We start from the raw sequence: 26757 nt of genomic DNA on the forward strand, positions 1-26757 counted from the left end.
CTTAGCTTGGAGTTAGCTTTATTAGAAGCAGGATACCCATGAATTAAAGCAGTAAACACTAATAATGGGAATATGAATTAAATGCTAATAGTGGGGAACAGTAACTGAACTCATATCTTGCACAGCCCAACTCTGCATAGCATTCAGCTAGCTACTGAAGCTACTACCAGAAACGTAAGGCCTTTGTTTCCATCCCAGTTGATAGAAACATTTTATTTTGTTCAACTTGGAACCATTCTTTAGGTTTTACTTTTTAGCAAGGAAACACAATTGTCTCAGGTCAGATGTAAAAATGTTTTGGTCCATCTGCCAAAACGGACCCAAAATGTTTTATGAGAAACTTTACTACATTATACTTAAGTCATATCTACAAAGTCAGCCTTCAGTTGCACTCCTACTACACCTCACCAACATCATTAACACAAAGCAAGGAAAGGTAAAAAATTAAATGTCCTCCAGAGTATCAAGATGTGATGACAATGTTTCTTGCTTGTGATTAGCATGTTGCTCTACATGAAGCTAATTTATGATAGCCTATGGATGGCCATGTTGTATTGCCTTTCCTGAAAGGATTCATGTTAGAATATGATCTCTTCAGAGAATGAGGCAGGTAAATCAGCAACTCACTCACTTGAGTAGGAGCAATTTTTCCAGAAACTCTAACATGTGCATATGATGCGTGTTCCAGAAGTTCTTGGTATTCTCAGCTCTAACTAGCATGGAAAATTGTTATTAGCAGTTTTATTTTGCAGTTTTTGTAAAGTGACCTATGAAACATTGCAGTTCTCTTTGATCATGTCACTGAGTCACCTGTATGAAATTTTCAGTTAGAGTCTCTTCTGGGAGCCAAGCTCTTCAGAAACTATTTCCTTCTCCAAGTCATTACATGGATTAATGGCTTGAAGCAGTTCTTTGTCTAATAACACAACAGACTCTATTGGAACCTTTCATTTTTGACAGCCATGAATAAGTTCAAACTGGATTTTTAATTCCCTCTTCTCAGACTTACTGGCAAGCCAAAAGCTCACCCATTAATGCACCACAAGTACTTTCATAGTGGACATAAAAAGAAAACAGCTATTTATTAGCCATGTTTTCTGTGGCATGGGCAAACAATATGGAGAGTGACAATGTGCCTTTGCATTGTAACAAGCGCTAAGAAAGCAAAAAGAAAATGAAAATAAGGTATAAAACAAAGAAAGGATGTGTACAATGGAACAGGCACAAGTTACATAATTTTGTATGTTTTTCTTTTTGTATTAAAAATAGAATACAACTCTTATCTTTGTGTACAGACTACTCACCAAACCTTGAATAAGCCTTAAGTTAAGAATATCAACATCTTAAAGGATAGAAAATTGGAAAGACAGGTTTAAACTAGATCTTTACCTTCTCCTGGTATTACTCCATTCAGAACAGAGTCCCCTCCCAGTTAAAAAAAACAAAAAACCAAACCAAACCAAAAAAATAGAAATACTTGAGTACACATTGCAACAGAGAAATGATCAGGTTCAGTCCTAACTAGCTATCACAAAAGTGCCATGAAAGAAAAATGCTAAATACCACATTACTGAAGCTAAGACTTCTTACACCAAAACTTCACCAACTTTGAAGCTTTTTAAATTCCAGCTCCTGTAACAGCTGAACAGCTTTCTCCTACCATAACATTTGCTGGATATGAAACATAACATTGTCTGGAGTTACTTGGAATTTACAATAATTAGTGACAGAAGGAAAACAGTGCACATCCCCTGTAATGTGGTTTGGGAGCTTTATTGCCAGGATGGGGGACTGGCATTGACTTAACCAAATTAAATATGCTGTTTGTATCATGTTTTTAATTATAAGAAAATATAATACTGAATAAAGTTTGTAACAAGATTCACTGAGATGTGATAAAAATACAGTCTGACTGAAAACCAGGATGCTTTCATATTAGAATTTTTTGTGCTGTGTATTATAAGATTCCACTACAGCAAATTTATAAGCATGGAAGAATCACATCACTAAATATGCTTGAAGGATAAAAGTTCATCTGTAAATGTATCAGAGGTATCTTGTAAATTGTCAAAATCTTGTCAAGAAAACAATGTCACAGAACCTTTGGATGCATTTGCCAATATAATATAAAAATGAATACACTATGGTGTAAGACGTTTTCTGAAAGCATGGACAGACATAAGAGTTGTGATGTATAAAAATACCAATACTTAACGAATGTGCTGACTTTGAAGATAAAATACAATGCATTACTTCTAAAGAAAATACTAGTAAGTTGTATTTCTCATGGCTAAGTTCCTTAGCACAAGAACAAAACTGAACTAATGCAAGTTCAGTTCCCACAGACATCATTTCAAGTTCTTTCCTAGCAAAGAAAATACTCCCTTTTCCCCTCCAAGGAGATTTCATGATTTATTAGTTAGGTCTAATAAAAACAAAAGCCTTTTCCCTGACCAGTTTAGCAGTGCTGCTGAGCAGCTGTTGCAGCTTACATTGGTGTCACTTGAACACAGTAACAAGAACTATGCACACTATTCTACATGTGGGTAATAAGTGCCTTGTACATCAGTATTATTGTTCTCTTTTCCTACCAAAAACATCTTACCTGATGCATCTTGGAATTATATTTGCCTTTCTCACAGCCAAATCAGTGATGACTCATAGTGAGTTTTATTATTACTACAGCCAAGTCTTTTTACCCTTGTGTCACTTCCAATTTATGAGCCCCATTTGCAGAGAAATTCTTATCAGCTGTATGACCTTGCACTTTGTAGCATGAGATTTCTACCCATTTCTATTGCTGTATTCTCAAGGTCACCTAGCTCTTAGTGTTTAACTTTTTGGTCTCAACGTTAGCAAATGCTTCCCAACTTCTATCAGTCTTGTACTTTTCTGCCTACCTTATTAACGAAAACAGTAAAACAAGATTAGCCCCAAAACCAGTTCCCAAGGAACTCCATCAGCAAAATCTCCCCACTCTAAAAGTTTTCTTTTTAACACAAAGAACTGTAGCCTCTCATTCATCTAGTTCATCACTCCCTTACAGTTTCCTCCCCTTACTAATCCCCATTTTCTGTAGCTTAACTAATGATTTATTACACAGATTATTTCCAGACAAATAAAATTAAATAATCTGGAATTTTACCAGAAAGCAGTACGAGGTTTGTTTGTCACAATGTGTTTTTTGCAAGTTTCTATTTTACTTTATCCCATTTTTCAACAGTTTCCCTATATTCATGGTTTTCCTTCTAAATTCATAATGTTGATGAAACCACAGTTGGCTCATTCACCCTGCCTCTGTTCTCTTAAGTATAGATTTTTTTTTTTTTTGCTGTTCTCCAGTCACATGGGACTATCCCAGGTACTTAATGGACAATTCTGGAAATGCTGTCCTATATCTACCAAGCTATTTTATAAACAACAAAAAAATAGTACAGAAACATTTCATCTTGGCTTTTGAGAGAAAAAGAATCAGTTATGATATGGTCTAATAGTTTAAGCAGTTACCTAAATCTCTAAGCAGAGTTATAACCTTGACTAAATGCTTGTTTTAGCGTAATGATGCTTGCTCAGCAATTAGTAGCAGACGCACATTAGTAAAACTTCCCCTGCAGAGTTAACAGCCTATGAATGTGCTTGCCTATGCATGCAATAACAGTATAAAGTCACAACATCTGTACCTACCTTTTACAATATCTATGTATTCAATACAGGACTGTTACAATAAGACCAATGTTTTCCATATAATTGTTACTGCTCAAATAGATTGATTGAGGTGCACATCTAGACCATGTCAGCTTTGAAAAAGATCCCTTTTTTTTGACCCAAACTTTGCAGCTTAGGCCCAACTGTAGTTAGATAGCAATCATACATAGCTACATATACTAGTTTACTTTGTCTTAGACTGTGTTTCATTAGTAACTTCTTCAGGTTTTAGATTCCATCCTATTATGACTGTTATGAATTTTATTTCAGAGGCACTGGGACCACAGAATCAGCACACTAGAACAAAGAAAGATCAGCAAACCTTAGAAACCAAATTTCGACTCTATACAGACAGAACTGAAGAAGGCTGTTTGATTTTGTTTAATCAGTTGGAGACTCTTGACCAATGCAGTTTCAATGCCTCTCTTCCTCTGGTGATGATAGTCCATGGCTGGTCGGTATGAACATACATTTTCTAATTCAAGCTACATTTGACTTGATATACTTTCCTTCTCATTACGCTGGTGCAAAAAGTAACTTCAGAAGAAAGGTTGGGACTAGAAAGATGGTGGATTTCCTTAGCAGCAGTCATGGCTAGAAATAATAAAGTGGATATTCCCCATTGAGATTCTGAAGGAACACTCAACAAGCAATTTTTCATGTGGGAGTCCCATGCCAGGGATTAGATTCAGCCCTGGTTTAAAGCCAGCACAGTTCGAACAAGTAGCTGAATTAATGGGCTATGCCTCTGGAGGACTGAATACCAGTTTCATTTCTCTGATATGTTCACTGCCAGATATTTACAGACTTATTGAAAAGCAGTGCACACAATCTCCCTACATCTCTCTCTCAGGTACGCCTTTAAGGAGAACTTCTCTATAAGCTTTTCAGCTGAAAATAAAGCTCTCAACATCAATGAATTATCACTGAACTGCTTTCAGTTAAAAAGTTAAAAAAAAGCAAACAACAACAACAAAAAAACTACCAAGAAAAAGCCTCACTCAAATGCATACCAGTACTATGCTAGAGGGAATTCTGATCAGCTTCTCAGCTGAAAATGAAAGGGAGGATAGGAAATCATGTCATTTTAACAGACACTTGATTCTTATAGAACCAGTGTCATCAGGGAAGGTGGTAAAAGGCATCTTTGTGGTACATCTGCAACTATGCAACCAGAGAAACCTTGAATCACACCCTTGATACATATAACTCTCTTAACACAAATAACAGCAGAGCTGACTATGGACAGAATACTGCCATAGACTACTTCAGCCAAGTTTCCCAATTAAGAATTTGTTCAAAACCTATACCATCCTCAAAGTCAAATTACAGACCCAGGCTGTTGCCATTCAAGTCAACTTTCACATTAATTTCACATGCAGAAGTGTTGGGCTCTTAGAGGAAAACATATGGAAACCTGGCTTTGAGATTCTCAAATTCTGTTAAAAGCCCAGAAGAGATTAGGATGTTCTACTAAATCAGTAATACCAACCATCTCTGGCAGGCTAAAAATATTTAGGGACATCATTTAACTGATAGAGCTCACATTACAAGATCTAAAATATTTTACAGTTCTTATATTGATTCTTAATGAATTTTTTGTCCACCAGAAAAATCAAAGATTCTCAGCAATTAAACATGCTGAGGTCCCTAAAATCTAATAATCAGCACTAACCTTCCTTGTTTATATTCTGGCTTTTGTTTCCTTGAGCTTTTCACAGGGAATGTTTGGCAGGGACTGTTTTCTCTTAAAGATTTTTTTTTTAATTCCACTTTTTTTTTTATTGAACAAAACAGGTAGATGGGATATTAGAAGGCTGGATTTGGAAAATGGCAGCAGCTCTGAAGTCTCAGCACAAACAAATCAATGTGATCATTGCAGATTGGCTTACACTTGCTCACCAGCACTATCCCATAGCTGTACAGAATACACGCTACATAGGACAGGAGATAGCAGACTTCCTGGAATGGTTGGAGGTAAGAGTCACCAAAACAAAATGTGTTTCTTTAGGAAACAGATATTTACTTGTTTCTTATGCTTCTACCACAGTTCTGAAATATTATGTTGGTTAATGCAATCTGTTTCAAATCACTTATGTTTCCTCAATACACTGCAAAATTTTCTTCCATAAACTTTCAGATAACTTCATAAAAATTTTATCACACAAGAGAGAAAAGCAAGTAGTCTTATTTATTGAAATACTTTGATATGTATTTAGAGGTGAGATCATTTCAGGCTACTCATTTGCTGCATTCCATTAGCATGTGTGCAGTCAGCTGACATTTTCTTTGAGTTATAAAACTATTCAATAATTCTTCAAGTTCAGAACTCAGTAAAAGAAACTCAGAGGAAGAGCCCTACACTTTGAAAGCGTGCACACATTATCATTTGCAAGTGGTTAATTTAATGAAATGAGTTTGTGATCCGTATTTTATTTCTGGGTTTAATGCAGAATTCAGGCATGACATTGTGCCTAGTTTTTGCCTCAGTTCCCCACAGATTATTCTAAAACAATGGCTTGGAGATCCAGAGTGTAAAGGGAAACCTTTTAAGAGGTCACACATTGCATAACAGATGGCACAGAGGCAGTAATGGGTACAGAGCCATGCTAGAATAGCGGCTACTCATCAAAACCACTGCCATGTAGGGAGCAGTGGCCATGTCTTATAGTTGTTCTATCTATATCAGTAGGTGCCAGACTTGAAAATGATACGCAGGAGTCTGCAAGGGATCTCTGATCTCCAGTACTATTTAAGACAAGACAGAAAGCAAACTACTAGAATGAGAATCACTCATACAAATCACGCATGCTTTGCAACTCTTATTTCGTCTAGCTCTGGTACTAATTCAAGCTCCCCGATTTGAAATGAAGTTATACTTCCTACCTCACAAAGGATTTTTGAATACATTAATTTAAATATGGTGAGGCCTGAGGAAGGGAAAAATACTTCAAAGCTGAGAGATTTGTAGCAAATATCATTGAAAAATGAAACTGCTTTCAACAGGAATAGTAAGGGTAGAAGAAGTTATCAGATACAGTGCCCAGTTAGGGAGAGGGCAGAAGAACCAGTGTCAATATTTTTCTTTGTGACATTACAAGAAATCTTTGCTCTTGTTCAAATGTAGTCTAAGTTGCTGAACACCTAAAGTCACATATTGAAGCTGTTTAATTATTGAATGAGTCAAATGGTGGACTTCATTCAGTTCCCAGGAGGACACACCACATCATCAACAAAAATGACAGTCAGTGTTTTCTCCAGTGTCAGTAAACAAATCAAGGCTTGAATAAATGACTTTTTGCTACAGCACTGTACATAGCTTCTCTTACGCCATGACATGTAGCAGGATTTAAATAGACCATCACTTTTCAGAGTATTCAATTCACTTGAGAGGGTGTTCAAGTAGTAAACATCCCTTTTGTTGAAAAGCACCCCCAGTGAATTTAATGGTAAAAACCCTTCATTCCAATTCTTCCAACTCTCGTGACTGTCTTTCTGCTGTGCTTCCCTCTGCTTACACCCAGCAGAGTACTTGGAATATCCTCATCAGAAGCAACAAAAGCTGCAGTGCTGTGCAACATTTTAATCAAGAATAAAAATAAAGCAAATCTTAGGGCTCTTAGTCCAAGAGTTAACAGGGCATGATCTCTAGCTCAATAATATCTGTCAAGAAAGCTATAAGAGCTGCTCCTCCCGCAAAGAAAGGCTGACAACTTCCACCTCATCTTCACAAGAGACAGGTATAGAGGCTGCAAAGGGATTCCACTGGGACAGGCAATATCCACATTGAAATGAAAACAGAGGTTTGCCTTTCCTGCAAGAAAAAAAAATGCCATATTTTTCTTTACAAGTCAGAAAAAATTTGAGCCTTGTAGCTCACATGAAAGGCTTAAGACCTAGATAGCACTCATTACATAGAGAGAAGGGCCTGAGGTCAGTTCTGCTTCAATAGGCTTGTTTCAGATCCAATACCCAGTTTTGTACAAACCAGTCCAAGAAACATCATTGCCATATCTTACACTTAAGCATGTCTAATGAATGTTGTGATACTTTGGCTTCTAATTTGGCTTGCATTAGTATCTCAGACAAAAGAAGCAATGGCACCTTCAACACTTTCTATAAAGTTTGGGGCTTTGGGTTTTTTTTTGTTTTATATGCTGAATTTAAAGGATAGCTATCCAGGTTATAGCCATAGGAAAGTTGCAGACAACAATGCTACCTTTTCATCACTTGCAAAAAATAGCAACAAAAATCCTACCATCTTCATGTATGGTTTTCCTGAACAAAGCACATAAGTAGCAGTGCCCAAATGCATGGTATTTTCCCGATGTGCGAAAAAGAGGAAAAGAACAGCCAGCCAGCCAGGAAAGTTAGCGCGTGACTGATGCACCTCATTTGACATCCAGCATCAACATACAAATTTCTTGTATTATAATTCATGGCATTCCTAGCTTGTAATAAGTGTTTTGCCTGTTTACTTTTCACATTTTCTGCATCTAAATCAAGCTGCTGCTGTCTTCCAGGAATCCATTCAATTTTCCAGAAGCAAGGTTCATCTAATTGGGTACAGCCTAGGAGCTCATGTTTCAGGGTTTGCTGGCAGTTATATTAGTGGTACAAACAAGCTCGGAAGAATTACAGGTAAAAAAAATATTTATAACTTCAATAAAAATAACAGCCAACTAGTTTCTTTGCTCAAGTTACATAGATATTTGACATATACTTTACATTAAAACTAAAAACTCTTCATTGCTATTTTTATTAATCGCACGGATAGTGTTGCTCATGCTGGAATTTTAATTATAGCTGCTGGCTAAGGTTTGTATTTAATTTTCTTTTCAGACTCATGTCTCTAGCTAAATCCATGCTGTATGTAGTCTCCTTTTCCAACAGCATCCACTCCAAACTGTAAAATACTCACACATGGGCAACTTAATCTACTTCTGTAACACTTTAAACTCAATGAGAGTATGCAAGTGTGCTTCAATGGAAGGGTGTTTACAACTGTATGGACTGTAAATACCATCCTGTATGTGTAGAGAGAAAATTTTAGTAAGGAAAAGTGTGGCTATATTTTAATAAGTAAAACATGATAGAGAGCTCTAATATGCCCTTAAGGGAAGACTGTTTCATATGATATAATCTAGAAGAGCCCACAAACACATTTTTAACCTGTATGCCAGGGGTGGGGGAAATAAGATCCAAGGTTTTGATCAGACCAATAACTCCAAAGGAGCTATTGGAGGACCAGATTCTCAGTGTCTTCCTAAAACAAAGCTCCTTTTACTTACTTGGTGGTACAAACTTACAAAAGCTTCCTGTCATTCCGTCCCTACATGACCAAGACTAAATCCACGCATAGTCTGAAGTTCAAACATATGTCCCTCCAAGCTGCCTTCCTCTACGTGCCACCCCCCTTGGAGAGATGCCAAATTACCTGCAGAACCGTTTAATAGCCTTGTCAGCATCTGCCACCAGCATCATGGGGGTGTCTCAAGCTGGGGAAATGCAACAACACACAGGTGTGTTCACTCAGTTCACCACCTGATTACTGCTATTTCAGAAAAACTGCAGTTAGCAGTGATACATGCAGAAAAAACACATTGTCCAAATGCTTGATAAAGTCACACTGCACACTTTCAAACGCTTTTCCTTTTTAGCTGTATTGCCTTTTTTTTTTTTTTTTTTTTAATCTCAACAGCCCCATAGCTATTGAATAGCAATGTTTGCCACAGTTTAGAAGTTTCTCCCACTGGTAGAAATTAGGATGAAAATCTACTGAAAACACTTTTCAAAATAAAGTAGCGTCTCACAGTATTTCTAGTTATGATCTTCCCTACCTCAGTCCAAACTACAACATATGGAATACACAAGCACAGGGACTAGAAAACAAACCAAAGATTCAAGTTGTATATTGTTTGAATTTATCTTGTATTCATTCCCAGTAACACCTTTAGTTTAAGGTTAGTTACCAATTTTGGATCTCCTTTAATCACTATCCTGACCCAAAACCTATTCTTTTGAGCTTCAGTAGTCCCATTCAGTAATATCTTCATCATTAGCAACTCATTTTAAAAAGAAAATTACATTAAGGAAATCATCTAGCTGTGCTTGAGCTTTCAATTGTGGTACACTGCTTTTACAGTGAATTGAAGCCAATTCCCTTGTGACAAAATTATAGTCCTGGATTATATTTTACAAGAAGCATATCATTAGAATATTCCTAATAGATGCTTAAAGTAAACATAAAAGTTAACCAGAACACTTGATTGTGCTGACTAGTGGCATTTTGAGCCTCCTGTAATATTTTGTAATTGTACTAATTGAGTGCAATGAAAATACACTTATGAGGCTATTGATATACTGCATACAATACCACATTAACGCACAGCGACAGCTTAAAAGAAAAAAATAAAAAAGTGCATCTTACATGAGGACTGCATCAGCTACAATGTTTAAATTGTAAAGGGAAAACATTTTACTTTAATCTGGTCTAGGAGCAAGGCAGACAGACACAACAATAGTTTGAAGTCCCAAATCTGATCTTGGATTCATTGTCACATACCATAGTGTGTCCTATACAACCAGCTCTTGTGACAGGACCCGCATGCCAAGAAGCTGATTTTATATCACACTGTGATATTACACCTGTGTATACACTCAAGGACACGAGCTCACCAGCATTGCTTGTTCAGACCATATTAGTACATCAAATCATCATAATGGATAAATAAAAACATTAGAACATATTATAATAGTTATATCTATTTTTCAGCAAAAATTACTCAGACTTTAACAATAACCTCCAGAAATTCACAATGATTAAAAGTATTAAAAATAAATAAATAAAGGCACACAGGATGGAATCCTTACTTGTATTGCCTATACCTTCAGTCTTGTTCAGTTACATCTACGCAATTTCATTAGTCCATAGTATTGACAGAAGAATATGAAATTTAGAAACTGGTTCTCAAAGACAAAAAGCAGCTTTAAACTATAGGGGCAGTCCCTTTTCATAAATCAGTTCCCCCAAAAGCACTTTACAAAAGCATCTAGTAAACTAAAACCAACGGGCTTCCCCAAGCAGAATATTATTTTTCAGAACACAATAATAAATTGCCTTAAATCTTTTAATGTTGAAAAGTTATTATAAATAATATGTAGCAGATATAGAATTCTTTTGATCCACAAGTAAAGCTTTATAAAGCTTCAGATTCCAAATGTGGGCTAAAAGTCAACCTTGTTGTGGGACTGCTGTCTTCACAAGGGCCTCTGAAATGTGTGACCTCTAGAGCATGAAAGAACAAAATTAAGCAAACATTCCTCAAGAGACAAAGCAGTAATGAGCATGGTTTGTCTATAACAAACACATCTATCTCTTTGGGCCAATGTCCTTGTGCGTGTAGCAGTTACAGCGTCTATGTTTACTTTACCTTTTGGTGTAACCATGTACCCTCTGCAAGGCAAGTGCTTCGCATTGTTTCTATAAATTACTTCAGTAAAATTACCAGTGCTGTCAGTTTTTTAATATTTATCACAGACTTCTTTCATAACAGTAAAAGAAGAGCCCATCTGTACTATATCACAACTGGATTATTGCATTTATTGCAGGCCTTGACCCTGCTGGTCCCCTGTTTGAAGGAATGTCACCAACAGACCGTTTATCTCCAGATGATGCAAACTTTGTAGATGCAATTCATACATTCACTAAGCAGCACATGGGTCTCAGTGTTGGCATCAAACAGCCTGTGGCCCATTTTGACTTTTACCCCAACGGAGGCACCTTTCAGCCTGGCTGTCACATCATGCATATGTATAATCACATTGCACAGTACGGAATCACTGGTAAGAACCAACGGGACAAAAAAGGAAGAAGTATTGCACCTGGACTGACAATATCTCCAGGAAACTTTACATATCTCTATGGACTTAAAACAGTATCTGTGGGAGTATTATCTCCCATTGTATGCGAGGCAGTTTCTTTTCTAGAAATCGGTTATCTGACTTTTACATATATTGAGCTCACTCTTTTCCTACTGACTCCAGTAAGAAATTTGGCTCCTTAGCACTTCTGAAAATGAGGCCATGAGCAGCCGCCTGCTGTCAAGTACTTTGGAATAATTTCAAAGGTATTTGTTTTGGTGGTAGAGGAAATGAGAAAACTTGTTCTAATTAAGTCAGATTCATCTAGTGTGCAATTAATTATTTCAAATCAAATAAAACACAATGCTGTACTACTCATCTCCTTAATTCACCTTTCTCCCTGTCCTTCAGCTGTGCAGCAGATGATGCTCTCTCTAGGACCTGACTGCCAATGTTCCAGGCTGTTTTATATATAGAAGCCCAGTTCTGATGTACCTAAATGTAAATGTACAGAGAAATTGATGCAACATACTGCAGAGATAAGGCACTGATGTACAGTGACGATTCACTGAAAAAACACAAATAAGTACTTTTCACCCAGCATACTGCACTGCCAAAAATTTCTCAGTTATCATCACACTATCAAAAAAGCAGGCCTTACTTGTTAGCAGATAATTCATGGAAAAAAATGAAGCCAGGCATGAGCTAGAAAGATTGTTAGTGAAGACATGTAGAACAGTCCACTGTGATACATCCCAATTACACAGAATAAAATAATTGTCATAATTTGATGATACTGAAAGAAGGAAAAAGACAGACTTATTTCTCATGTATATATAAGTATTTAATACATGAAAAGTCTGAAAAGATTGCATGTAGCAGGATATTGTATTTCATATTGACCTGAGCAGCCAGGACAATGAAATCAAGGTACAAATTTACAGTCTTGTACTAGCAGGCTATACTGTGTTAAGCAGCAAATTACGGCAATCTATTTAATTTTACTAATATGATTGTTCAGCCAGCAATGTTTGGATCATTTTAAAAGATCGCTACATGTATGATTACTGAGACAAAAATCATGATGTTTCAGTAGTAAAGTGGGGAAAGAACAATAACACATACAAAGCTGCTTACTGTATTCCTCTCTAATTGGCATAGGAAATAGGAACAAGGGCATATAAGGCTCTGTTGTGATTTTTTTCTAGGCATCACTCAAACTGTGAAATGCGCCCACGAGAGGTCGGTTCACCTGTTCATCGACTCCCTGCTTCACAAGGACAAGCAAAGCACAGCCTACTGGTGCAACGACATCAGCACCTTCGACCGAGGAATGTGCCTGAGCTGCCGGAAGAGCCGCTGCAACACCCTGGGCTACCACATCCGAGAGGAAAGGCTCCCCAAAAGCAGACGACTCTTTCTGAAGACCAGAGCGCATACGCCTTTCAAAGGTTTGTGGGAACGCTTGTCGCAGTCTCCGGACTGGTAACCAAGTGTGAGAACAAGCCTAGGCTCTGTGATCCCGTTTACTTGTTTACTAACGCGTATAAAGTCTACGGGGACCATCGTCCCGCTGCGGCAGCAGAGCGTCCTGGTAGGCTGCCCACATGCCCTTTCATCAAGGTCCTGGCTGTTAGTATTTCTATGGGAAAAAGCATGTTGCAAACTTACCACACACTCTGGATTCATGGCCTCTGACCTGCTCTGGGTCCTGATCGACAGGATTTTCCTGCAATAATTGTTCCGTTTGAGTTTATTATAATGCATGCAGGCTTACAGCCAAGCCAAAAAGGCAGCATAATTGCTCCAGCAGGCCTGTAAAACTTCTTATTCTGAGTATGACCAAATTTTGTCTGTAATTAGTCTATGAGAAGACACACAAATTATTACTTTTCAAGCAACAGACAGACAAGAGAATAGCACGCATTTTCCATAGGACCGAATTGTAGCGCTAAAATAAAGCGACTCGAGCTTGATCTCCATTAAATTACTTCATCAAGAGAACAATGCACCAGTTCTCTCCCTGAGCTCGGGGAGACGACCAGTGCGGTACCTCACGCGCGTCGCACCCCCTCAGCGAGCGGCGCCGCGCGCTGCGCTGTGAGGGCGCGCGACGCCACCGCGCCCAGCGGCCGTTGGGCGGCCGCGCCCCTCCACCTGCCGCGGGCCCCGCGCGGCGCCCCTCCCCCGCCGCGCTGAGGGGCCGCCGCCGCCTGCCGCGGCGCGGGGGGGGCTCGGCCCGCGCGCTGCCCCCCCGGAGAAGCTAAAAACTGTTCTGTGAGGTACTTTTAAATCAACTCCGAGAGTTTTCCACTGATCCAGCTCCGAAGTACACGGCAGTCACTCCGGCGGGGTCTTGCTCAGCCATCAGAGACCCGGCATAGCTGAATCTGACAAATCTCTTGCACTTGTTTTAAAACACCACAGGAAGCTGCTTAGAATTCCGAAATTTTAAAGACCACATACAGTTCCTGCTTTTATTTGGGTTCGGTACAGTTAGGTCGCCGTCAGACTCGGGCGAGTGCACTGCTCCGACGGTGTGCAGCCCTCCAGCTCCTGCGCCTGGGCAGCGAGGATGAGCCTCAGTATCGTTTTCCTCCCTGTACGCAGGGATGGATATTTTACCACAGGCTTAAATTATGTTCTGGTGGCTTTGATTTCAGTTTTTAAAGATGCTGCATTTTTATTCTTGGAACTGATTTTGAATAAATAAATAAATAAATAAATAGATGTGTTCATGGCACATATCGAAATATCAGTGGCCCAAACAATAGTTTCCTTTCACGGAAGTCCCAAAACGAGCCAGCAACTGTGGGACGATCGGTATGAAGTGATCTTTGTCACTCTCGGGGAAATGTTTGAAGCACAAAGAGAAGAAATCTGAGAAACTCAGCATTATACTTCACAATCCTCCACATTTCTTTAGAAAACTTGACATTTCATTTTTCAATTTAATGGCATTATGTTCTGGAGTACACTTCAAAAGAAAAAAAATTATTGCAAAGAAGTTAACATTTATAATAATGCTGTGATGGGACCCTAAGTCAACCAGAGGTTTTTACATAGATATGCTCTCACCTTTCTCCTTAAAATGAGGCTATGTTTTATTAGAACATATACTGTAACAGCGAACTTTTACAATAGAGAAAGCTCAGAGCAAGACTGAGCAGTAATAAAAGTGATTTGTAAACAAGCTCAGCCTACTTTGTCCTCATTAGGTTTGCTTTGTGGTTGGCAGCAAACAACCAGCCATATTTTTTTCTGCTGAGTAGCACCTTTTCAAAAGAAAAGGCGTTATTTCCTAGTTATTATGTTAGCAAACAACAACAACAAAAAGGGATAGCTTCTCTAACAAATGCCTTCCTTTGCAAAAAGTCCCCATGCTACACAAAAAAACAATCTATGCACATATATAAAAAGATTACTCTGAACAGTTCAGTGGAGTCATTCTCAGAAGTGACATTACCTGGTAAGTGTGAAACGAGTGAGAAGAAACGAGGAAAAAGCACCTATCTATATGATAACTGCAGTGCAATAATGGTTAACAGAATGGTTTCCTGTGTGTAATTTGACCAGGTGACAAGGATAAAACACACCTCTAATTTTTCCCAGATACTCTACGGCCTTTGTTAATAAAAATTATTTTTGGTTCCGTTCCTTAGTATCTAAATTTATTATTTTTGTTGAGAAGCAGGCTGGCAGAGAGCGAAACCACATTTTGCACTGTAGAAATATTTTAGAGCTGAGTAATGTCAACCCGCTTTAGAAAATCTCCAATATCATTGCACGCCTGGCTTTATTTTTATATGGTTGTGACTGTAACAGTGATTAATCAGAAACATAAACGGTATGCCCTAATCGTGGCATCTAAAATGCAGTGCCGGTCACCAAAAAGTTATTTAGAAAATAACAGATCTGATATTGGTGTTGAAAGTAGATAAAGAGCCATCATTGCTCAGGTATCTTCAGGTCAAAGGTACAGACATCATTACTCAACAATAACTTTTCCATAGTAAATTTAAACTGCTACAGCCCAAACCCTTGTCTTTCACCAAGCAGGTAAGCATTGAACATTCAGATCTAGCTGACAGTATCTATGTGCACATGGCCTCTAACTGTAGGGTTTTTTATTTATTTACTAAATATCAAACTGCTCATAATCAGTATAGTGATGATGCCCAGGCATTCTTCATTCTCAAATTTTTTTTAATTTCAAAGACTTTCCTAAACACTCTTCTTAGGAAACCACCAAACCTCAAAGCACTAATGACATATTTCTATAGCAATGTGCTGAACAAAGTCATATTGTTAACAGATGCATGTTAAGCACAATGTATCATTATGCAGTCAAGGAAAGTTTGTGAGTCATCTGTTTTGCAGGGAGATTTTCTAGCTGTTCAGAGAAAAAGGCTGGCAACACTGCACAGAGCCTCCAATCTGTATCATACATCTCTAACCATGTCCAGTCACAAGGACTCATCCCTGGTTAGATGGAGGATTTGCCAGAAATTCTCAGTTATATTTTAAAAAAGCTGAAATATTTCCCAAGAAATAATGTTTTATCCTACAAAAGGAACTCTCTCCAGCTTTCCTCTTTTCCCCTCCTTTAAATAGAGGAACAGGGCTCTAAAACCCTAAGGGATAATACAGCACAGCAACAATCAATGTTGATGTTTTAATTGCAACAAGTCTGTTTAAAAGATAACATAAAAATGTGAATCAAGTTTCTGCTTTGAAGGGCAAATTTCTTTTGCCAGACAAATCTATAGCTTCTTTGACCATTCATCTTCTCACTTTGCAAATTCTTTTCTACAGTCTATCACTATCAGTTCAAGATCCATTTCATCAATGAAATCCAAGAAAAGCAGGTAGATCCAACTTTTACCATCTCTCTGACAGGCACTAAAGAGGATGCCAAAAACCTGCCCATCACACTGTGAGTATTTGATACCTTATGCCATCTTATGAATGAGAAAACAGGCCAATTTCTAGTACCTTAGCATTTACGTAATAATGCTATGAATGAACTGTTTTAGTACAGTTATCAAGTGGAGATGAACAGGAAATTGTTACCAAGTCATCTCTTCATCCACACCCCCTAAAACCCATGAAACTTCACAATGCTCATACAGTTGAAAAGTATGAAATAACTCTATAAAATAAACCTGGTAATCTTGGAAGTTCTCTGAATGTTAAGTATCCTGTCCTGTTATGTTCAGCTCATGCCGTGGCTAAGACATGTTTTTTATTAAAACACAAATACATAGTGTGTATATATACACATAGAAGCAGATGTAATTCTGGTAAAGAATTTAGGATATTTCTGCTGAAGGACTCTGTATCTGTATTAACAAAAGCAAAGGCAATAGGATGGGTCAGCCTTTGCTCCTGTAGACAAAGGCCTAGCCTTGCTTTTCTATTGCTGTCAGAAACCGCTGCTGCTTTACCAAGTGTCTAAGTTTCTCCCACTTCTGCTTTTTTTCTAGCAGGTTGTCATATTTCACCACTTGACTTACCTGGAGAAAAAGCAGACAAATCAATGTTCTCCTGGAGAAGGGAGAGGACTCCTCTTTGGTTTTAAAGAGAAGAATTTCTTTTCTCCACATTAATCCGTATTAACTAAGATAGCATTATTCTGTTTTTATTTTCTGTAGAATTGAAGGTATTAATGGGAATAAAACTTACTCTTTTCTCATCACACTGGACACTGATATTGGTGAACTAATAATGATCAAGTTCAAATGGGAAGGAACAGCAGTTTGGGAAAACATCTGGGACACAGTTCAAACTATAATTCCCTGGACAAAAGGCACCCGTCGACCAGGGCTTATAGTGAAGACGATACGAGTAAAAGCAGGTGAAACACAGCAAAAGTAAGTGTAATGAAAACACAAATTTTCTGTAAAAATAAAACAGAAATTTGGCACACAGCTTTATCCTAGATGAGATACAAACATCTGAGTCCCAGCAGTCACACCAATGCTGAATTTATCCAGGTACAGCTTCTGGCTTTCTGGTTCTTCACCTCAGTTCACGCTGTGTGATTTTTTTAAGTGACTTGTGAAAGGAATTTTTTTGTTCTCAGGTCAGAAAGGAATAGTGTAAAGTAGTAACTAGCATGTTTTCCTCTGCATGCCCTCTGCAAAGTGGATGGATTACCAGCTTGAGTAAAAATACCACTTATGTTCTGGCTCACTCTTGCCACTAATCTGAGTTTAAGGCAGAGTAACCTTGGGTGACAAAGTTTTGTTGATACTTGGGAATAGAGGATAGAGAAGGATTTAGGACCCAGGTCCAAGGAAGAATCTTAGTGAGCACTGCAGTGGAAACATACTACACAACTGATGACAATTTTTTCCTTATTTTTAGAATGTGTTCATCTCACTCCATAAGGAGTGTACAAAATTCCAAAGAAGAGACAATGCAAGATATATTGAATTCAAAATTAAGGCCATGAAAATTGAAATTCTTACTTACAGAAATATGCCAAATCTTAATTATTTGCCTTTCAATAGCTACTTCATAGAGAAACTCAGTAACATCATTCTTAAAAGTCCACAACAGAAGAATCACACACAGAACTAAGCAGTCAATCTGATTTTTCGTTGCATTCACAGAGGTTAACAGTTTTATGATAAATTTCATTTATTTTTGTCTCTCATTCATGTTACGCCAATCTGACCTCTGATAGTTGATAATGAGTTACTAAACTGTGCAAACTAAAAAGCCTTGTAGAAGAGGTTCCTGGAGTGCTAAACTGCAGAAGCAAAATTTCAGCTACAGACAGGATGAAATTTCTATAGTGGGCAAACAGAATCTGAGCAGTCCTGGGAGAAAAAGAAGAAAAAAAATCCATACTTCTACACACCACACCTTCACTGGTATTTGACAACCATTTGTGCACTCTGGTTGTGCTTTTTTTCAAAAATAAGTGACGTTAATTTTGTCAGGGAACTCTGAAGTAGCACCATGCAGCAGTTTTCCAGAGAAAAAGCTTCTGAATGCAAAGTCAAGTCTCTTGTTTTTTTGTGCTGATTGCTTTGGAACTGGACCACCAAGTCTGAGTGGTGCTGTTCTTTACATACAGCAATATTAATAACACTTTTGAAACTGGTTATTCTCACAGGGGAATTCTGGCCAGAAGATAGAATAACAAAACTTGTAATGATCCCCACAGCTTTAATCCTTTGAAAAATTTTAAATGAGCATTTTAATTAAGGTTAATGAGAAAGCATGTCTTACCTTGTAACTGTGGCTCAGTCTCAGAAGGTGTTTTTCCTTGCTAGAATCTCTTTCTCACCAGCACCAACTGTAACCACTGCAGATTTTCAGTGGAGCAGTACTTGTTGGCAGAGCTGCATCTCCTTGATATGACATAGAAGACAAATAAGACAAAGTGATCTAAAGAGAATTTTTCATACTGCAACCAGCCGGGGCTTTGGGGGGTGGGGGGGGGAGAGAGGAAATCGTATTTACTTGTTCTTTTTGTCCTTACTGAAAATGTATTTTGTGGGTATTTTCCTCCTCCTAACCCAGCACTTCCAGTATGCTGTAGCCATAAAAAATAAGTCTGTTTCTGTTACATCTTATGCTGTTTTTAAAGCAGTGATGCCAAAGACCTAGCTGCCAAGATAAATTAAAGCATAGTATACACTATAAATTAGAGAGCCCTATTTAGAAAGAGATTTTGTACCTTGAGAAGAAAGGTATGCAGACTGAAAGAATATCAGATATAGTCATTTTTCTAACCAAAAAGCTATTCTCCAATAGTGCTTATATGTCAATAACATGGCACAAGCCAATTCTGCTTATGTGCTACTTAGGGAGTCCCAGTAAAGAGGTAACTGAGATGGGGAGTTATTACACTATCATAAAATAATGTGGGTATCTTTAGACACCTAATGCTCTTTAGAAGATCTTTGCTGTAAGCAGAAGTGGGAGTTTGTGCCAAGATTTTAGTATGTGCTGATTACATGCTGTTTTCTTTCTGTGCAATCTGAGAATGTAAATAACACTACTGTTGCAATGCTGTAGTAATGCTTGGGGGTGAATGAAAGATTATTAGGTGATTCTGAAAGGAGGAATGAAGAATGCTCAAGGAAAAGATTTTCTTCAAAAAAAAAAAAGGGTAGGTAGATTTTGGTCTTCTTGGAAAGACCGAAACCATGTATCTAAGAATTAGCAAGCTTGGAATTTAAATATCAAAAATACTAGAAAACACATGTCTTTTCAGTTGTCTCGTGCTTTCTTGAGAATTTGAACAGACTGTTGATAGTATTTTCTGTATGTGCACTTACCTTTACTAATTCGCATTGCTCATGGTATTCATATACACAATAAATTTGCATACACAATTGTGCATACACAATATACACAGTAAATACACAGGGTACAATTTAGCAGAACAGCATGTTGTGTATGATATCAAAAAGAAACAGAGCAGTCATGTACTCAGCACATGGGAATCACACTCCTCTTACTCTGCACCTAATATCTGGCTGCCAGATACATCTCTCTCCTCACAAGCCTGTAAAACCAATGAGATACCTTCCTGTAAAGACAGGATGAAGAAAATGAAAGTCAGAACAGAGTGCAAACTTTTATACTGAGTGTCCCTAAAAAGTAACATTATACTTACACGTTGTATTTTCTTTCTAGAATGACATTTTGTTCTCAAAGCATTGACAACATTCACCTTCATCCAGCCCAAGAGAAAACATTTGTGAGATGTGAAGATCGCTTTCCAAAACAAAACAGAAAGTTTACATGAGCAAGAACACAAAAAACTACTCACCAAAATACTATACATCTAGTAAAACATTTTAAAAATACAGAGTTATTTTACACAAATTAAAATATCCCGAGAGTTTCAGAGGTAATGAAGAAAGTACATATAAAATTTACATTTTGTGATACAACAGTAAACTGAAATATGCATTTCATTCCACCATACTCTCAAAGCGATCAATTAGCAGTTTTATCAGCAGCAAATGTTAAATTTAGATTGTTTAAAGCTTTGAAAGACCACCTGCTCATTAGAAATTGAAATATTACTATTTTAAATAATCGTTACTATAAGTCTTTGAAAACTTATTTTGTTGGATTTAAGGGGAAAAAAAGTGTCTCATTTCCAGTTAAACACTTTGAAACATGACTAGTGAATAATATCAGTTAAACCTTTTCTAATATATTTACTAATGAAGGGGGAGTTAAATAATTTATAGGAAAAAATATTTCCAAATAGATAACTTAATTAACAAATAGTTCAAACTTTTTACTTTATAACCTTCAAAAACAAAAAAAGCTTTCAATGTAGAAAATGTCTGAGCTAACCATTATAATGATAAGACAATCAAAATTGCATCACCTAAAAATGCTAAAGTGTGTCCTATTGGAAAATGCTTTGCTGTTACATGTCGAGATTAATTATTTTAATTCAACTAATAATTTAATTACTTTAATGATGCTTAGTACACCACACAATTCTAGCACGAATAAGTTCAGTAAACTTTCTTTAAAAACTGTATATGTAAAGCCTGAGTTTTCAGATTTTTAAATCACTGTACAGTAGTTTTTAACATGATTTGAAATTACATCAATAAATGGAAAATGGTAAAACCCTTAGACATCTTCAGTGCATATAAGTAAATTTTAAAAGTTTAAACATACAGAATTCTGTTGTTTCCTATGTCATAATAGAAACTGTATAAAGAAACATTCCTGCATTGTCTCAGGTGATTTTTATTTTCTGGTTATTACATATGGTAATAAAAAGAAATACATACATAAAAATATTTAATTTGTCACTTGATAATGCTAAGCACAAGATTCATTAAAAATTATGTTTCTACAACTCTGTATTCTGAATGCAATTTGTTTTAAATGTTCTAGATTTAAAAAGTTTAAGATAGTCATAAAACCTGGAGCAAAGCATATATTCCATACCAACATAACACAGAATTTCGAATCAAAATATACAGATGTTACTAGGATTAAAATGAGATTAACTAAAAAAAAAGACAAATTAACAAGTTAAGCAGAAGTAGCAATCCTGCAAGCAATGAACAGTGTTCAAGTGTGGGATGTAGGCATCTTTGCTGACTATTCAGAATATTAACTTTAAAAAGCTTTTTTTTTTTTTTTAAATAGCTACTATTCATTTAAATAAACAGGAATAATCAATACAGAAACAGAAAGCCTGATTAAATATGACGGAAACTGAAGCATACTTACCTTGCAAATGAGGTACTCGTTATCCTTGAAGTGCAAATTTCAGAAGCTGATCTGATATATACAATGGCCACTTGGAGTACCATCTTCCTTAGGAAAAAATCATTCTAGAGTTGGATGCAAATTCCATGTTAAAAATTTTTTTTTTTTAAATCTTCAATGAAAACTAAGTTTTGTGCTTTAAAAAAAATTCTGCTAAAGCATTTTTCAAAAGCTAAGTTAATTTTTTCACCCCTAATAATATTTCTGCTTTCTATGTCAAAAATATACAATTTAAGTGAGGAATTCCATACTCAAGGTTGCTATCCCCTATACTCAAATTTCCTATTTTGTTAAAGCTCTTTTATATAAACACAGAGTATATTACAAGCACTTTAATTATTCAAAATCCCTTGGTACAATAGCCAAAAGTCAAATCAGGAGCACACAAAGAGGGAAACTTCAGTGTAAATACCTCTGAAATAGCTAGGTAAATACAAGACTTTAGACGATTATAGCTACTATTAATGGAACTGGAAGCATCCACTGGAGAGAATCAATTGCTCGTGACCTAGGGACAGCCTTGTTCTTCAGGCACGAAGTTAAAACGGAGTACATCCATAAAGAGCGACAGACAGGGAGCAAATGACAACGTGCCCATCTTCCTGGGCAGCTGATGCCGTTTTGGTTTTTCAAGAGGAGAGCACAACGAGAAACATCATCCATGTATGTTCTGCGTCTCTAACTCAAACAATACATCTGCCTAGATTGTTTCCAGAATTCATTTTTTTCTTTGGGAAAAAGCAAAAATATACAACTTCTGTTGCTGATGTTCAGGGCTGTTTGTTTATAAAATAATTTTTGGTCTGAGTATTTCTAGTAGAATTGAAATAGTCTCTTTTAATTGCACCTGCATCATTGGTTAACACCAACTTTCCAAGCTATGAACTTTGTAAGCTCCCTGACAGGAACCCAGCCTGCAGAGAAAGGCTTTGGTCAGAAGATGGTGCAGGGCAACGGAGCAAGAGGCAAAGGCTAGACAGAGCTGGACTCTGCTTCCTCTCCAGTGCAGATGCCACAGCTTTAGCGCTGTGCTGCACTCAGCAACTTCTGACCAGATTCATATGATGCAATACATATATTCACAGCACAACAGAGACTAAGTCATGATTTTCCTGCAGTTACACACCCCAAAACACTTAGAAACATTTCAGGCAGTAAGATTAGCATTTAATAGTTCTACCACTTACTTGGTAAGAAGGCAGATAAAGGGATCCTAACTTTGGGGGGGGGGGGGTTGAAAGCATTAGTTCAGGAAAAGCAGGTGATCAAGAAAGGTCAGAAATCTCTACAGAGTGTGCTGAAACCCAAACAGTGGTGATACTGCAGTTTGGGGACTAAAGTTTTGGGGGAAAAACCAAACATTCTCGAGTTCAACTGAAACAAGCCAGTATTTCCTCAGATAACAAACTTTTATACAGACTGTCAAATAGGAAAATTAAGAGCAACAACATTGAATGTTTAAGCTTAGAATGCTCTCGCAAATATGAAGCGACATATTTAACTTTATTCTGATGTCATTTCTCACAAATCGTATGTCCAAATATATCCCAGCGTATTGGAAAGTCATTATTCCAATTTATAATGATATCAAAGTGAAATAAAACCTAAACTGTAGCATCAGGTACTTAAACAGTATTACAGTTTCAGATATAACATAACATGAAACAATTTAAAGTCCTACCTGTGATTCAAGCACTTAAGGGTGCCTCACTTCATGCTCACTGGAACTGTCACTGTCGCGCTCCAAACAAAGCCTAGACTTGGCAAGCAACAAAACCCTACTCCTCTCCGAGTACAGCTGAGAATGCCGAAAAACACAGTTACGCTTTTAATCACCTCTGTGTAATATTGAACCTCCATTACTCAGAACTAAAAACTCTTTTTCTAAAACAACAATTTTGAATATTAATGAGAAGGCAGACTACATCATTGATTTGTAGTCACTATTGTTTTTGAAATAAGATAAAACTTCATAGTTTAAAAGGAGTTTGTTATCCCCTTCTCACATTCACACCAATTCTGACTATACATCCTTCTCCACAAAACAAAGACATTTAATGCATAAAACACTAAGAAATGTGAAACGATTAAGTGAATAGCTATAACCAAGGATGGTTAGGTCAAATATCAGTTAACAAAAATAAAAGCTATTTGTACGCTCATTGGCCTCCCTCAAAACACATTAAAAATATACAGAAAATTTGTGTTTTAAATGCTTAGACGTAGATTTCCCTTTCAACCCCTCGAAGTTCCTAAAAAGACATTTCATGGTGCTGATTTGCAGAAGGGCTCTGCTTTAACTATTTTAATACCTTTTGCCCTGACGCTGCTATGGAGGTAATGAGGGGAAGTACTTCTATTTATATATATACACACACACATATATATATATAAAAATATATAAAAGCCATGGGGAAAAAATACTGGTAGGAAGGAACTCCAAATATGCTTTGATTACATCAAAGCATACATTTCTCAGCTAGGGAAACAGATGTCTAAGCAGGCCATTCGCAACAAACACAGCCCTAAGAACGAGAAAAGAGTAGCTGGCAGGACTTGGCTTTTAAAAGCAGTCTTATCATTTAATCAAGAAATCAACTATCCAATATACATGAAAATATAGACTCCCAACTTGAAGGTTTTAAAATACCTTGTAAAAAGCAGATTTGATCCTTCTAAAAGTTTAATCCATCAGTTGTGCATTTGAAGTATTATACGTTAATTGGGGTATTCCTCTTCAAAAATAAACTTATTTCACAAGGTAACCATTCAGTAGCTCTGTCATGCTTGAATACCTCAACAGTAACTAGTTTCCACTTTGAAGATAAGAACAGAGAAAGCCTTATTCTGAACTGCCATCATACAAGTATTTAAAGGCAATTTCAGGGATTTTTCTTAAAGAGGTTACACAAACAAGTATTCCCTCTTGCATTTAACCGTGCGATGCCACAACTGGGAGATGCACTGTCATAGTGTATGGATCATCCAATTACCTTCTGGAGTAACTGTCCCTCTGCAGCGAAAGGCAAAAGTTAGATGGAAGTAGAATCCATATTCCTTTCTGCTTTCAGGGTTCGAAAATTAAATGGACCTTCAGCAGATGATTTCATCAAGTCTATTTATTAATGCATTTCAAGTTTCAAAAAACCTTACATCTTTGCACAATACTTTATTTTTTTTGCAATTTTAGTAAAAATTTCCAAAGTGAACAAAAAAGATACTGTATAAAACACAGTGGACATGAAGTTGACAGTAGTATTCCCTTGCATTTGTCTTGATCTGCCTTCCCGGTTTACCACGTCTGGACTTGCAGTAGAGAGTTCAGTGCACATTTCTCTTTTCAGAAAACATTTAACTTAGACTCAAAATAAAATAGGGCAGCATTTGTCTGCCAAAACCCTACCACAGGATAACATTACAGGCAAAAAATTTACATGTTCCAAAGTCTACCACACTCAAGAAGTTACTAAGAACTCTTGCTGAATAAAAGTCACCATTTTAGAAATGCAAACCCACTTCCAATCTTTGCACAGTCTTAAAACAAATGTATTTTAAATGATTTAAAAGCAACTACATATATTTCTAACTAGTTAAGATCATTTAGAATTATTTATATAGTCTATTGGACTGGGGTTTCATGTACAAAATTTGTCTCTAAACCATGTACAAAAAGCTGTATTTTGAAAAAGTCACCACATACTGTACAAGTTTACAAGGAAGAGATCCCATTATATTCTGTAACATTTTTGGCCTTGCTGGCTTGCGTCACATTATGAGAATGATTGTGTAAACCTTATACTCTTAAACAAAACAAAAACAAAACAAATAAAGGAAGCCTGTCCAACCCTTAGTAAATTTTCTCCTAAGCAAAGCCAGGAAAATTATAGCCATTCGCGCCTCTAATTAGCTTGGTGCTTTTGGAAAACAAGCAATAAATATATCACAAGCTTAAACTTTTTGTAATGCCCCTTTCATCTCCTGCATAGCAGTAAGCACCTTAAGACATCTTTTGTTTTCTCTTTAAAAATGCCAATTATTTACATTCGTAATAAAAACTTTGGAATGGGACATTGTGCTGTTGAACTTCACTACTCTTACAAAATGTGTCAGGGAAAGTTGGTAGTCCTAACTACAATTTTAATTCTGCCACAGTAGCTGGGCAAATTACTCTACTTTAGTGGTTATCAATTAACAGTATCATGCTGAGAAATTATGCAATTATTTGATAAATTAAAAAATAAAAATACAAAACTACAGCTTTTCTTTCTTACCACATCCCTCAGAATCAGGAACTTAATTATCATACCGTAAGAATACTCGAACATCCCAAATAAACTGGCTGCAGTTTTAAAACAAGTTGAATAACAGGCAGAATTTTCTACTAAAGCATGGAAATATTTCATCCAACTATTCATTATTTAACTGAATAATCAGACAAATTAAAAATATTTTTGCTGAGCTACAAGAAATCAGCCATTTATATAAAACAATTTTGAAACATTCTGGCATTAGCAAAGTTTGCACAACACCTGTTATACCTCTAAAAGAGCATTCAATCTTGTATGCTATGTCTTAGCAGCTGTTTGATAAAGGATGAAATGAATGCTTGAAAAAACTTTGATCATGATAAGAAAGCTGGATTTGATTCAAAATTGCTGTGTAAAGCATCACAGGATCCTTGACCATTATACACCATCATCCTCTGTTATCCTGAGTATGTCAATTAAACAGTAATTTCTTCATTAATAGCGGAAAAGTTTTATAATACAAAGAAACATCCATATTGCAATTCTTTTGTTTACAATTGCACACAAGTACGAGTGTACGTTAGAAATACATGTCTGCATATAACAATGTATATACATTGGCAAGTAACGTCTCCAATGTTGAGGTGGTCTAGCTTCCTAGCCTTGTCTG

The 26757-nt window shown here is 36.8% G+C and overlaps 1 protein-coding gene across 1 annotated transcript; it reads left to right on the top strand.

Annotated features, from left to right (window-relative positions):
- Positions 1-585: 585 nt before the first annotated feature.
- Positions 586-20338, top strand: LIPC (lipase C, hepatic type). The gene is made up of 10 exons (XM_067305797.1): positions 586-610; positions 718-750; positions 3973-4163; positions 5503-5682; positions 8229-8346; positions 11317-11550; positions 12777-13019; positions 16384-16504; positions 17223-17441; positions 20227-20338. Exons 1-10 carry the CDS (start codon positions 586-588, stop codon positions 20336-20338), a joined length of 1476 nt encoding a protein of 491 aa, XP_067161898.1.
- Positions 20339-26757: the final 6419 nt, after the last annotated feature.

This window comes from Apteryx mantelli, chromosome 15, assembly GCF_036417845.1.
Source record: "Apteryx mantelli isolate bAptMan1 chromosome 15, bAptMan1.hap1, whole genome shotgun sequence".
Lineage (NCBI taxonomy): Eukaryota > Metazoa > Chordata > Aves > Apterygiformes > Apterygidae > Apteryx > Apteryx mantelli.